We start from the raw sequence: 14,675 nt of genomic DNA, 5'->3' as shown, positions 1-14,675 counted from the left end.
GAAATTGGTAACTTAAAACCATATTAAGATCTGATCAACATTATAGAAGTTACATTGATTTAACAACTAACAAGTTAAAACCAGGTCACTTTAGAACAGGTCAACCTCTAGTATACATGCCTTTGAATTGTATTCAACTTTGCATAAATTTGTTGAGTTAAGCAGGAGTGGAGTCTGATTTAGTAGCTTAAGTCTCACTACATTTCCATGAAACTTTGGTAAGAACAACTAAAACACTTTTGGAATTGTGAGCTGGATTCCTGAGTCTCTTGGGCACTTTTGAAAGTTTTACCCCCGGAACATAATAAATCATTTGAGTTGACATGCCATTTGTTATAACCTTGTGACAAAAGAGGAAGACATATCCCCATGCTTTTTCTTAGCTTTTTATTCCATCATTATGGCACAAGATAGAACTTAAAGACAACACCACTGAATAAGTCTTTAACTTCATTAAAATTAAGCCTAGCATGTTTTATAAAAATCTTTGTATATGAAACACTTTCCCTTATCAAGTGAAACAAAACTCTTAAAATACTGAGTACATTGCCACCTGCTGGTCATAAACATTTTTGCAGTTTAAAAAACCAGAACTTGTGTAACATCAACATTTAACAATGTAATGTAAAGTTACTGAAGAAGAAATAGTTCCCCAAACTTTGGCAAAATAATTATACAAATAGCTGTGAACGTCTCCAAATGTCATACTCAATTCTAGAATACTGCATGTTACTCTCCTTTTTAATGTACATGTAAATACTTGCATGTTCAATTTATTTATTCTTAATACTGAAAACTTGTTATTTAATAGGAAAAGCCATATTCTTTTTGAGTTTTTACATGCTTTTTTTAAAATTTGGATTTCCAGTTTATTGTTTTAAAACAATACATAACATCATACATTTATAAATATATATATTATATGCTGTATATATAAAATCATAGTTATTCTAGAATGGGATGGCAGACCTCTGCACTAAGACTTTTCATTTGGTTTAGGCACAGCCTCTCTCTTGGCTGATTAACTGAATTGCTTCCAAACAGCGTCTAAAAAAATATTATGTTATAATACTGTATCAAATTTTAATTTTGTTTGCAAAATTATATTTATAAGAAAAATATCTGGTTACTATTTTCCCCTTATCTCACTACTACCCTTATAAAATATATGGCTTTTCATATGTTTCATTCTATTTTAGTGTTTTTCACAGGCAGTGAAAAGAAGGACATTCTACCCCCATTAACATGTTGTTTATAAGCACAGAAACCAGCTTGTGCACTTTTTATAGAATTCCAATGCGTAACTTAAGTGCAGTGATTAAAAAAAAACAGTCACGATCTGATTGTCATCTGTATATGAACATATACCATATGATTATCATACATAACCTATTACAGAATATACAATCATCGAAACTGCAGATATATAAATATGTTTTAGCAACACCAAAGCAATAGTTTTATCTTACACACAGCTTATGCATACAGAGATATTAGACTAAAATTTTCATCTTCTTCTTCTCTTTTAAAGCTTCCTACAAAACTGAAACATATTGCATTTGTAAATAGACTGCTTGACAGTGCTATTAAAGAATTAAAGTGAACAAAGTTAAAAAAGAATGAAATTGACTTAGTATAACACCCTCAGGTTTTCCAATGTCATTCTTCTTTTCCTATTTTAGAGAGGTTTATTCATCATTGGCAGTTCTGTATATGAGTCTGATCATACAAGAGTTTCAGGGAGGGCATCAGGATTATCAGCTGATAAAAGCTCCCAAATTTGCCATCGCTCTCTTTGCCAATCATGCCACTCTGGCTCGGGCACATTTTTGCTTTTCTGATTATTGGCTGTAGTGGAAAAGATGTTACTTATTTTGTCTTGTGTGGTCTGTCTCCCCTGACTGGATGTGGACTGGTCCACTGATTTGGCTGCTCGTCCTTCTGCTGCAGTGGTTTCTGAATATTTCTCTTTCTGAAGGCTCCACAAGGAGTGTGGTATTGATGAGCCAGTTGGTTGCTGGGACAATGCAGAACTTGTTTTTGCTGGACCAGGATAAGGAGGTGGTGGCCTGTCTTTTCTACTTATATTGCTGTGCCTTGGGTATGAAGGTTTAGTTACACTTTGCAAACAACCCAGATTTGAGTTACGCTCTGGACAGTCCTCTGTGTTCATTAAAGTCAAAGGCCACTCACACCTTGAATTAGACTCATCTGAACTCCTCCTACTGCCTTCAATTTGCGAAGTACTGCAAACACGAGACACGGGAGGATGAAACTTACATTCAGGGATGGCAGCAGTAGTCTGACTCCTTCGTATTGTTTGCTTTCCATTGTCCAATTCAGTGAAGTTACTCTGCCACTGAGGAGAATTTGCTGATAGGTTCCCTTGAGAAAGAGAGCACTGTCCTGGTCGTAATGAGCTGCTTTCACAAATGTTTCCATATGAACCTGAGGACCAGAGTAAGAGAGGAAATATTAGCATGCCATGCAATTTGCATGACATATTATAGGTTACCTCTAACCTAATTCACCATATTGGAGAGGACAGTGTTGGATCTGTATTGTTTGAACTTCACACTCTATGTACACTTGTGCTTTTACTACTCAGGATTTGCATGCTGTCTTCAAGAATTAACTAACTTTTACAGCTATCTTTACAAAATTCCTATGAAGTAGGTGCAGATGAGAAAAAGAGTCTGAGACAGAGCAGTTAAGTGTCTTTACCAAAATTACACAAAGTATCAGTTGTGGAACTAGGATTCAAATCCAGGACTCCTAGCTCTCAATGAGGGCTGTACTTAAGCAACAAGCACTGCCTGTGTTCCTCACTAGAGAATATTTTCTATTATGTTACTCTGCACTGTATTTTTAAATGCTGTCATATGTCTATAGTTGTTGTGTCTAGCATCATGACTACACCATCATTTCAACAGTACCAAAATATGTAAAGTACTTCTAGAATGAAGAGTCCCCATTTTAAATTTAATAAATGAAGGCACTTAATCTTATAAACATTTACACGTTTAACTTTATACAACATGAGTATCCCTCCCAGCTTCAAATGAATGGCTCACAGTGCATAAAATTGAAATTAGTAAGCAGTTGCCAAATCAGGTCCTAAAAACTCTTAAAGAAACATCAAACCTGTCATTCCTGGATCTTTGGAACTGCTTTTCAGGGTTGAATGCCAGGTGCCCCAGATATTAAAATGATCCTCTGGAAGATCTACAGGAGGAAGACATGAAATGATCTTTTGAAAAGATGAATTGGAAAAGATCAGTAAAAATATTCTCTATAAACCGAAGGAAAAAAAGCTTGACATATACTTATCAGTGGATTTTCCCTGCACAAGAGACAGAGCTATATCCTGTTCTTAAAGACTTACAGGCTCGAATCCTGTAGTGAATGCCATCGGGATTAGATCCCCAGAACCCATTGTAGACAGCACCTTCCTTAAGTATATTGTCCCATTGCACTCAACAGGAAAACAATATGCATGAGTGAAAATAACAAGCTTTGGCCATGAAGCCTAGGGAGTCTTCTTGCCTTCAGAATAATATAGATACATGAGTGTATCTATATCTTATAATGGTTCAAAACCACTGGTAAAAAACAGGGAAGCATACAGTAGAGAGATTTATTTTCCATAATGGCACAAGGGAGGGAAGTCACAACTCTTGGATGCATAGATTTGAAAGAGGAACTGGTTTTGCTGCACAACACAAATTCTTATTGCATATTAAAAAAAGATGAACACGTGCAGGTCTTACTTTACCTTTTCCAGCTTGTGATCCTGAAGAATTCTCTCTCAATTTAGACTGCAAATGACCAACCAATGTGTACTGTTCAGATACCTTATGGAGCTTATCTGAACTAAGGGTAATGTCTTCTTGCATTGCCAACAAAGACCGTTCAGACAGTACCGGTGAGTTGTTGTCATATGGAGAAACATCTCCGCTTGAGGCTTTGTTAGAGTCTGTGGAAGAATGCCTCCCTCCTATGGAGAATGGACCTTCTGATCGCAGCATTTCTGGGCTTCTGATAGAATTTGATAAAGAAGCATTTGTTAATGAGCAATGTTCAGAGTCCATAGGTAAAGCTGCACTTTGACAACACAAAAATGTATGATCATAGCTGCTAAAATGGAAACATTTTGCAAGCAATAGAGAGGATACTTCTACTAGAGTATGGAACTAAAACCTTTGCCACAAAATGGCCACAAGAGGTCATCAAAAATCAATGAATGTTGCAATAAAAAAATTATACACGTGTACACACAACTACATAGCTCACCAGAGGAAAAGAATCATAGTGAATTGACTCCTTATGTTACCTTGACCATTGTGCTAGAAGTGAAATTAAGGGTGAATTTGAGAGTGGGATAGGGTACATCCCATAGTACTGAACTTGAGGGTGGGACAGAGTACACTTGTTTGATATGGTTGTTGTATTAACAGGAGTATCACTTGCAAATCAAGGAAAGTGATTTTTCTACTCTATTCAGCACTGGCGAGGCCTCACCTGGAGTACTATGTCCAATTTTGTGCCCCACACTTCAAAAAGGATATGGACAGTTTAGAAAGATTCCAGCGAGAGCAACATAAATTATTAGGGTCCTGGAAGGTATGATTTATGAGGAAGGGCTGAATGAACTAGAGTTATTTAGCCTGGAGAGAGAAGACTGAGGAGGGATTTGGAATCAGGTCTTCAAATACCTGAAGAGTAATTACAGAGAGGATGGAGATGTGCTTTTCTTTGTAGTCAGAGGAGACAGGACTAGGTGCAATGGTCTCAAACTGTATTAGAATAAATTTAGGCTAAACATTAGGAAGAACTTTCTGACTATGAGGGTGGTCAAGCAGTGGAACGGACTAACTAGAGAAACTGTGGAATCTCCATCCTTGGTAGTTTTCAAGAGCGGGTTAGACAGACACTTGTCTGGGGTGGGTCAGTCAGGGATACTCCTGCCTTGACCAGGAGGCTGGATCAGAAGACCGTGTGAGGTCCCTTCCAGCCCTACTTTCCTATAATCTTATGATACCGAGGTAGTATAAGAGTAATGTTGCAACCATGATGGTCCACAAATTATGTGAGGGGCAAGGATTTCTTAGGGTGATTTTTCATTCCCTGCCACTCCTATGATATTAAGCAATATGTAGTAGTTCACTCTTACACGCTAAAGTAACACATAATTTGAGAAACAGAATTATATCAAGTTTATCTCACACCATTCTGTTTTGAAGAAATTCAAAGAAAAATATCCTACACAGGACAACTGGCTTTACATATAGGACAACTTCAATTGACTCTTCTGATAGCATACAGAAGCTTTAAGAGTCTTCAAATTAAAATGCTGGATTTTCGTTTAATTTTAGAAAATAGTGAAAAGCAAAGCCCAGCCTCAGGCAGACAATCACCAAAAATCAAATGCCTTTGGACCACTGGCACCCCAATGTTTTGAAGGTTTTCAATTTTATGGTTTACATTTTTCCTTGTAGTAGCACCTGTGAGCCCTGGTCAGTACTGATCTAGGTGCTGTGCAAATGAAAATCCTTACCTCAATGTGAATTTTGGATATAAGAGATTTTGAATATGATTAAGAAAATCTGGGTTTGCATTTACAGAGTGGAGACCAACTTATGCCTCACAGAAAGCTGAGACATCCTTTGAACATTCTTTCCTACATCTGCATTTTTTATTTCTCTTCTCTTATTTTTATCATCAGCTATATACTCTCTTTGCTCATATGTAGTTGCTTAGTGTTCCTCACCCAATATCAACATTTTTTTTTGCTCTGACACACCATATTTACCTGCATTATAATTAAGTGGCACAAAGCTTAATCCTGGGAGGTACTGAGGGAGTTGAAAATGGTCAACATCCAGAATCAAATCTAAAGACAGCATTATGGCTTCAACTGAATGGTTAGCAGCACAGAGTACATTATTTACTATCAAACAAAAATTCTGTCTCCAAACTCATGACAAAGAACTGAAAAAATAAACTAAAGAATATATATTGCATGTTTTTGGAGTGGCAAGACAGACACAGCACTCAAGTTTCCACATTAACACCAAAATAAGTCTTTTCCAGATTTGGGGTTTCTCTCAGAATAAACCCACAAAAATGTGGTCTGCAAAAGTTTAGCAACACTTTCAGGCCGGTTTATTTCCACATAGCTTTACAAGTGCTGACCTCCAAAACAGAGAATATACATACAAAGAAGGCATTTTATTTCATGTTCCCTGCCTCTCTTTATAAAAGCATTTATAGCATTTGGAACCTAAGTACATTCACCTATATCAAATTAGCTCCCAGCTATAAATCTCTCCTTATCCTGCAAGGAGATTCTGAGCCATAATTGGGAATTAACTTTTAAAACCTCAGGGCTGCTTTTTGGCTAGGCAGAATTATCCTTGATTGGGGTGGCCAGCCTGAGGCATGGGCAGCCTTGGTGTATGGCACATCAGGGAGGGGAAAGGCAGCACAACAGCAGACAAAGCAGGGAGCAGAAAGCAAAGCATCAATTTGAGTCAGTATCACAGGAAAGGAAGCAGAAAGCAGAGCAGCTGATAAGGCAGGAAACACATGGCTAGGAACAGAAAGCAGGGAACAGATCAGGCAGGGAAGGGGATCATGGTGCCACTTGGGGAGGGCATGGGGATAATTTGAGGCTTGCCTGCCATAAAGTTTGCCCCACACTGTTCTAGGTCATCCATTCAGGTAGCAGGGTCACGGAATCACCAAAAGACGTACAAAACCAGCCACAACAATATAACTTAGATAGTTTTCAGTGTGTAAATAAAGATAACACCAGCAAAAGATGCCAGGTGTTTTCCCTTTTCTTTCTTGTAAGTGAATTAAGAAAAGAAATAGTTGAGTTCAGAACAATGTTTGAAAAATGCAGGAGTGTTATATAGAGATAGATGACTACAGGCTCAGGGCCTCCAAACAATTCTGCCCATGGTTAACATTAAACATATAAGGAGTCCCATTAAAGACAACAGGAAGACTGGCATGTCTAAGTGTCTGAAAGATCAGGGCCCAGTTTTTTTGCAATGGGAGAAACAGGAAGTTATAGAACCAGTTAGCTATGGCAAGGTAACACAAAGAGTGGGGAAAGAGGGTGGTGAAAGCAAATGAAGAAACGTAGGAACATAACTTGTTGTATACAACATTCATGTTATGTCTTACCTTAAATGATCTTTGTTATAGTCTATCTCTTCTCAATATTGAGTCCCTGATAAATGCTCACTTAAATGGAAATTGTCAAGTTTGGAAAGGTCCAAATTTTCACTTTTTAAAATCCCCTTTAAAGTTATCCATTAGCAATCCCATGCAATTTGTTACATGTGATATTATTTTCAAAACTACTACTTAAAGGTGTTTTTTTCAAAATAAATTACAATAATTCCAGCCTACAGCAACCTTACAATGTATATATACAGAGGGACATGACAGAATAGCTTGGGGATAGAAACTATTTTCAGCTTCCAGTAGTTTATTAAAAACAGTGTATAATATGATTTGTAAAATGCCTTGTCCTATATACATTTAATTGCTATAAACAAAAACTGAACTGCTGCATATTTTTAAAAAATGAACTTCCAATTCTAGTTTGTTTTGAATGTGGTTTCATTAATAAATGAATATTTACTACAATTGAATATATACCTTCATCCTGGTAGTTATGGCAATTCCAGGCCTAGACTAGGAAGTACCATCAAATTGTGTTGAATTGAATTACCGCCTGTGGTAAGTAGCAATTTTTTAATGGTACTCATTGTATTAATTTCTATCCAACATGGCAATCCTAGACACTTTATAGTGCCTAAATTTACACTAATGAGAAAACCACATGGTCCTGTAGCACAAGTAATTAAAAGATGACATACTTTTACAGCTGACTTTTCCAACAGATTTTTTCTTGTATACTTTTTTCAGTTTTGTAACTAAAACATGGAAAACATCTGCCCTTCTTTGAAATAGTGCAGCTTATTAAGCAACTACACATTATTACAAGGTGGGTGGGGCATTAAGGAAAGCCTGTAAAAATAGTCTGTAGAGGCTATCAATTATGCTAAGGAAAGGGTACAAAAATGAACTGTAACTAACTAACAATGATATAAAACACAAAGTAGTAGCTCTGCTTAGGCAATGTTAAATTATAAACATCAGCTCTAGAAACTATTACAAAGCTCAAAGGAGTTTCTCTCTATCAGAATCTTAAGGCTTATGATATTATTATCTCCAATAAGAGGCAAATTTTATATATAAAGAGTGCAGTGGTACTGCAGCATGGAGTAATAGCTTTCAAATATATCAGGGCAATACATGTTTTGTCACTGTTCAAACTGCAAGGACATGGTTGCTTGTAACAGCAAAGGGTCAGGTCTTCATGGCTCTAAAGGCTTCTTCCAGCCTTATATCTCTAAAACTGGTGATTTGAAAGCTTCCTGTTGGTTAGGAATTGCATGGCTTAATATGGAGTCTTTCACATCTGTATCATAGATAAATGTTGACTAAAAACATTCATCATCTTAAGAATACTTCAAAAACCTTCACTCTAACAAGATTACTTAAACATGGTAAACAGTAAATGGTTTTTTAATGAGCAATTTTTATTTGGTGGCAATTCAGAGTTGGTTCACTTTACACTGGAGAACCCATTCATTCCAACATCATCAACCAGATTACAGAAATATTGAGAAAGTTATCTAAGAAGCAGATCTGGTAATCAGTGAAGTCTTAATGGTAAGAAGCGATTCACAATGCCCTCCCCAAAACCCTTCCCCCACCTATCATCCAAGATGCTCAACTCTTAAGACAGAGAAGGAGGCACTCTCTGTTTTGTCGTCCTTTGAAGAAGAAAAGAAAGAAAACTGTTATGTCATTGACTGAAATAGAAGCCAAGAGAGCATCTGCAGTGGCATCAAAACCATAGATATGAAGGCAAATGCATTGCCTGCATCAGCTGTAGTAGCCTCAGGACAGTTAGCAAGAGAATAAAGTATTGAAGTTGTTCTCATACATTAATATCAAACCAAGTAGTTGCTTTGCTGATTAAGCTTATCTTTCATTACTGAAGAATATGTCAAGTTTTCCATCTCCTGAGTCCAAATTTGAAATCCACGATAAAATATCTGATCAGCAAAGTCCCCTTGGGAATACAGATATATTTTGGAGGCTCATTTTGATGAAATTGATGTAAATATTTCTTTTCTTCACTGCTGCCTTCCACTCTTCTCAGGAAAAATAACCAAGATATACATAACCAAAAATGCCCTAAAGGCTATGAATTGAGATTATGCTTTGAATGGACCCACCTCTTAAGAGCATCATATCCTTGACCCTTGACACTTAACAATATTCTTTCTAATCTTTTAACCAATTCCTCACATTGAGTTTCCATACAATGCTTGCACCAATATTAAGAACAAATAAAATCAACTGGTAGCAGAGCAGAAGAAAATGATAGATAGTAAGTTTTTCTATTTTGGTGAAATTTCAATCTGTCATTATCAGAACAAATAGGTACTCGGGTAACTGTGGGATCCTAGTGCCACTAGAAACCTTTTCCTGCAAAAAACCCTTCTTGTTACTTGCATCCAGCTTTGCAAAAAATTCCACTTTCTCCTGTAGGCGTGCATGTTGGCTGTAAGGTAAGGAAGCTCAAGGGAAGATAATCATTAAACTTGGAGTGTATTCCAAGCAAGTTTTATGAATAAACAACCTTCACATGCACAACATTCTCTGACATAAGTCTATGATAAACCAATACAAGTATCTACATGTGAGACACAATAATACATCTCTATACAACGTAGATGGTAATGTTTACCATAAAGCCTTTCATTAACCTGAGCTTGAAATTAAATGTGATCATTCCAAACTCAGACCAATAAAAAAAATTTCATAAGCACATTGTATCATCACATAGTCTGATTATGTTGTACTTTTTTACAATTTTGGAAATTAATTTATAGAAAGGATTTAAAAAAAATACTAATGATACTACTTCCTGGCATGGCTCTGACTGTGAAGCCACGTACACTTATTATCTAAAGTCCAGTTGTACTGGCCTTGGAGGGAAAGAATAGTCATAGCTAATGGATGTTTGAAATATATTATTAGTTATGTTCTGGAAGCAACCACAATTAGAAGCTAGGCACTTTCCTTACATGGACAGATACAAATCCAGCCTGTCTGAAAGACCTAGAAACTGTAAACATAATTAGAATAACTTTACTACATATACCAATGAGTTGATTTTAAGGTCTGATACCCTGGGGCTTACTTGGATGAAAGGGAAGTGCTATGTGTCCTGTGAGAAAGTTGGCAATCTCACTATTTCAGATAAATAAAGTTATAACATTAAGGCACATAGGTGTAGGCATACACCATGTATAGTGTTTGAGTAATTTGTTAACAACATTTGCTGTGGTGACTGGTGAGGTTTATTTTTTCACTTCGTTTCTCTTTTTTTAGCCCATGGCTAGATGATGTCCAGCTACTTACAATACACCCACTCTTATGATTAAATTGTTTACAATGTCATGCCTCCTTTGGAGGCCTATGGGTACACACTATGGGAAAGGGACAACAGAGTGGCCAGACTACTAGCCATAATTCTATTAAGGCACTCCAGGCTGTGTTTCAAAGATACTCAAATATATATATGTTTTGTGCTCCTGAAGGCACAAGACCACAACAAAGGCAAAACATGGACCAGTGGATCACTAGAATACATCCTGCTAGGTTATAGTGCATTGAATATAGTTATATACATATTCTCTGAAGCAGCTCACAATCCTTTCCTAGAAACAGTAAACAAGATTTGTCTTTAGAAAATTATGTAGAAGAGACATAATTTCTTTGGCAGAGTCAATGTAACAGGGAGCACTTTTTTACTCCTAGAAAGAAAACACCTAAGGATTTGTGGAAAACTAGAACCTTTTGAACACTTCCAAAAGAAATTCTCACGAGAAACAGAGATGTTGAAAAAAGGGATTACTCACGATGACTGGGAAGCTTTCCTTCTTAACAAATAGTCCACAACATCTGGGTCAGTCTCTAACAGACTAATTAGTACTTCATTCTGAAGGTCAGGAGGAACCTGCAGTGAAAACAGCATTGAAGAAGTTAATCACAGAATTCATCTTCTTATTAATTTTACTATTATGCTTATTCCAGAAGACTAGACTTATGCACATAAATTGCATTCTATGTATAATTATATAAGCCATATACATTTATTATAATATAGTATATTATAACATGATATAGTAAAAAACACTTAAACTGAAGTAAAAAAATGTGTACACAACAATATACAAAGAAGTATATACTCTGTGGCAAGGTTGTGAAAATTATTAAGTGTTAAGTATCCCCTTGGTATCTAATAGGGCTGTGCAAAATTTCGACAGGGGGTTCCTTCTGAAGTTGTTTCAATGCGTTTTGAGCTTGAAACAGAGAAATCGAAATAAAACAAAAAGTTTTGAAACGGCTTCAAAACTAAACGAGGTCACTCAAAACATTTCAAAAGCTTCTAAACATTTTGAGATTTGAAGCCGGGCTTGCTTGCAGCTGAACAGAAACTAGAGAGAAGGAGGGGGAAGAGAGGAGAAGGACTACTCTGCTATTGACATCTGTAGCTGGTCAGTGACTATGATCCTTCCCTGAGGTCCCTTCCAATCCCAGTGCTCTGGGGGAGGAATGGAAAAACAACATAAAAAGCATTGTATGAACTATGCTTTCTCTGTGCCTTGGGGTCAGATTACTGAGCTGTGTCTTCCACCAGCTCAGCAGCATCAGAAAGGCTATCACTTCCTAGTTGCTAGTCTGTTCCTAGCAAGTGGGTTCCAATACCTTTTCTTTTCCTAATACCCTTTATTATTATATTCCTTCCTTTCAATTTATTCCTCCCCCAAAATCCTCTCTCTGTTGTTTTTGTTAGTCTATTTTGATTCTTTTCCCCCAGAAAAGAAATCTGTGCTTTCTCTCACAGGGGTTCAATAACCTACAGGGTTTAGTAGGGTCCATTACGCTACCATGCCTGTTTTCTAGGGCTGTGTAAAGCTTCGGTCGCTGATTTGATTCGAAGGAGATTCAGCCCAATTTGGCAGCCAAATCTCTGAATCCAAATCTAATCGAGAGACCTATTAAAAGGTCCAATTAGAATCTGAAGCCTCCAAATCGATTCGGAAAAGCTTTGGAGAGATTTGGAACAACTGGGGAAAGGCAGGCACAGCCAGGTGGCTGTGCCTACCTCTCCCCAGGTGGGAAAAGCCGTAAGAAAAGCCCTCATGGCTGCCCTGGCTGGCCCCACCTGGCCCCAGATTAGTCCTGACATTAAAAAAAAAAAAGCCCTGCACTCACCAGCTGCAGCAGTGGCTGGCAGAGCACCCCTGCACAGACCCCGCACCTCGATCACCCCCCCACCCAGCCCTACCCCTGATGGCTCCCCCACCTGGCCCCAGCAGTCCAGGATTCCCTCTCCCCCCCCACCCCCCACCTGGCACCTGCATGGCAGCTTCCCCATGATGCAGGTGCAGCGCGGTTTGGCAGGGCACTGTGTGCTGTCTGGGAGCTGGAGTGGCTCCACCTGTCAGCCAGAGCATAGCACCACTCAGGCCCAGCAGCCCCAGCTCCCAGACAGCATGTAGCACCCTGCTGAGCTGTGTTGCCCCCATGCGATATGACAGCTGCCGCGTCGGTACCAAGTGGGGGTGGGAGGCAATCCCCACTGCCCCGCATTGCCCTGCGCTGTGCAGGGGCCTCTGCCACGAGCGCCCAGATCACTGCTGCCAGCACTGGTGAGTGTGGAGCTTTTTAAAAAATAATTTTTTGCTCCTGGACTGCTGGGGCCAGGCAGGGGGCCATCAGGGGCCAGGCTGGGTGAGGGGGGGTGAAATCAGGGCATGGGATCGGCATGGGGGGCTCTGCAAGGAGGTCCCATAGTCCCCGCTACAGTCAGTGAGTGTGGGGCTTTTTTTTTTTTTAAGTGCCAGGACTAGGCGGGGGTGGGCAGAGGCTGGGGTTGGGCCAGGCAGCCATAGGGGCTTCTCCTGCAGCTCCCTCCATCTGGGGTGAGGCAGGCACAGCCAGAGGAGTCTCAGAAGAACCTGCAGCCACCCAGCTGTGCCTGCCTCTCCCCGGCTGATCTGAATCTCCGAATCAGTGCCAAATCCCTGATTCCGATTTGGCCAAATCAAATGGGGACAGTGATTCAAATCACTGAATCAAATCACTGTCCTCCAAATTGCCCAAATCAGAATCAGAATCAAATACTTCCCAATTTGCACAGACCTACTGTCTTCACCCCCCACTCCGTGCCTACACACAAGTGATGTTTTGCTCTGAACAGTTTGAGGTGCAGTTTCTCAGAAAACCCTGCACCTATCTCCTTGAAACTTTACAAGCTCTGTGGCCTCAGCAGGGGCTACCATCTCTGCTGTTTTCATTTGAATCAGGAAAGAAATGACAAAGTTATAGGCATTTTTGTGATTCCCCATTATAGCCTATGGGCAAAATGATGAAACAGCATCGAAACAGCAAAACAGTTTCAACAAAACAAAATGGAACAGTGCTTTGAAACAGCGAAATGAAACACTGTCCCTTCAAAATGGCAAAACAGAAGTTGAAAGGAATTGGTGCTGTTTCGCACAGCCCTAGTATCTAACATATAGCTTTGTACAACACTTGAGAAGTCCTAATGAAATCCTCAAAACAGAAAAACTAGTGGAGCTTATGAAATCCCCATCTGGATTTCTGGTCTTAAAGAACCAGAAAAACTAAATGTAAAATACCCCACAGGTGGGACATTTTTCCTATTTATTTCCCAATCTCTCTCATACAAAAATCACAAGGTGTTTGTCATATTTCCAAACCTATCCAGATATTTTATATCCAGGGGAGCTGTTGAGTACTCAGTACTTGAAAATTAATCTATTTGTTGGAGCTGAAATAAGGATTTGATGCTAAGACTATCCAAGGGCTTAAGAGCGAGTTAGATGGCCTATACCAAGAGTGAGTTAAGCTGCCAGTACCTCAGGCCTAAGCACCACTGCCTTATGCCTATAGGGCAAGCAGGATGTCAGTGGTGACTAAGCCTTAAGAATTGGCTGCCAAATTCTTTTTTCCTCCCTTGAATATCCCAGCTGAAAAACTTAATTTTAAAAATCCATATTCTTTTCTTATAAAGAAATTTTCAGATGCTATCTTGGCTCTGCAATTAGGAGAAGCAATTGCAGCATTTGTAAGCATCTTGGAGCTGGTTTTAACAAATAGCAATGAAGATAAGGCAGGATGGACTCTATCCCCTGAGCATGCTCAAAAGGGCTGTACTCCAGCAAGCCAGCTGCACAACTGCCTAGGTATGTGTGTAGGATTCGGTAAGTCTCAAAATAAAGTTGCAGAAGAATGAGGAGTAGGAGGATCTTCTCCCACCTTTCAACCTAATGGCCAGGGCCTTTGCCCAGGGAATGGGAGATCCAGATTCTAGGTCCCAGGCACCCAGATGGGGCTTGAATCCATGTTTCCTGCTTCCTACCAAAGTGCTCTACCAGGCCATATATCAGGCATTATCTGGACCTTTCCTCATCCTTCCTCTTGAAACTGGTTCACAGGGCACACAAGAGAGGGAGATACGTGGGGCCTGAAGAAAAAGGAGAAGC

General features: G+C 39.0%; 1 protein-coding gene across 6 annotated transcripts in view; it reads right to left on the bottom strand.

Moving 5' to 3' along the window:
* Window positions 1-376: 376 nt before the first annotated feature.
* Window positions 377-14,675, bottom strand: part of ARHGAP6 (Rho GTPase activating protein 6) — a 575,699-nt gene continuing 561,400 nt past the window's right edge. For all 6 annotated transcript variants that reach the window (XM_025202549.1, XM_025202547.1, XM_025202545.1 and 3 more), the window contains exons 10-13: window positions 11,019-11,116; window positions 3,776-4,038; window positions 3,145-3,225; window positions 377-2,448 (exon numbers count right to left, since the gene is read on the bottom strand). In XM_025202549.1, the coding sequence (XP_025058334.1) occupies window positions 1,724-2,448; window positions 3,145-3,225; window positions 3,776-4,038; window positions 11,019-11,116 (1,167 nt within the window). In that variant the 3' untranslated portion in view covers window positions 377-1,723. The remainder of the gene's footprint in view (window positions 2,449-3,144; window positions 3,226-3,775; window positions 4,039-11,018; window positions 11,117-14,675) is intronic.

This window comes from Alligator sinensis, unplaced genomic scaffold (genome assembly GCF_000455745.1).
Source record: "Alligator sinensis unplaced genomic scaffold, ASM45574v1 scaffold312_1, whole genome shotgun sequence".
Taxonomy (NCBI): domain Eukaryota; kingdom Metazoa; phylum Chordata; order Crocodylia; family Alligatoridae; genus Alligator; species Alligator sinensis.
This window is presented reverse-complemented; position numbering and strand designations above follow the sequence as displayed.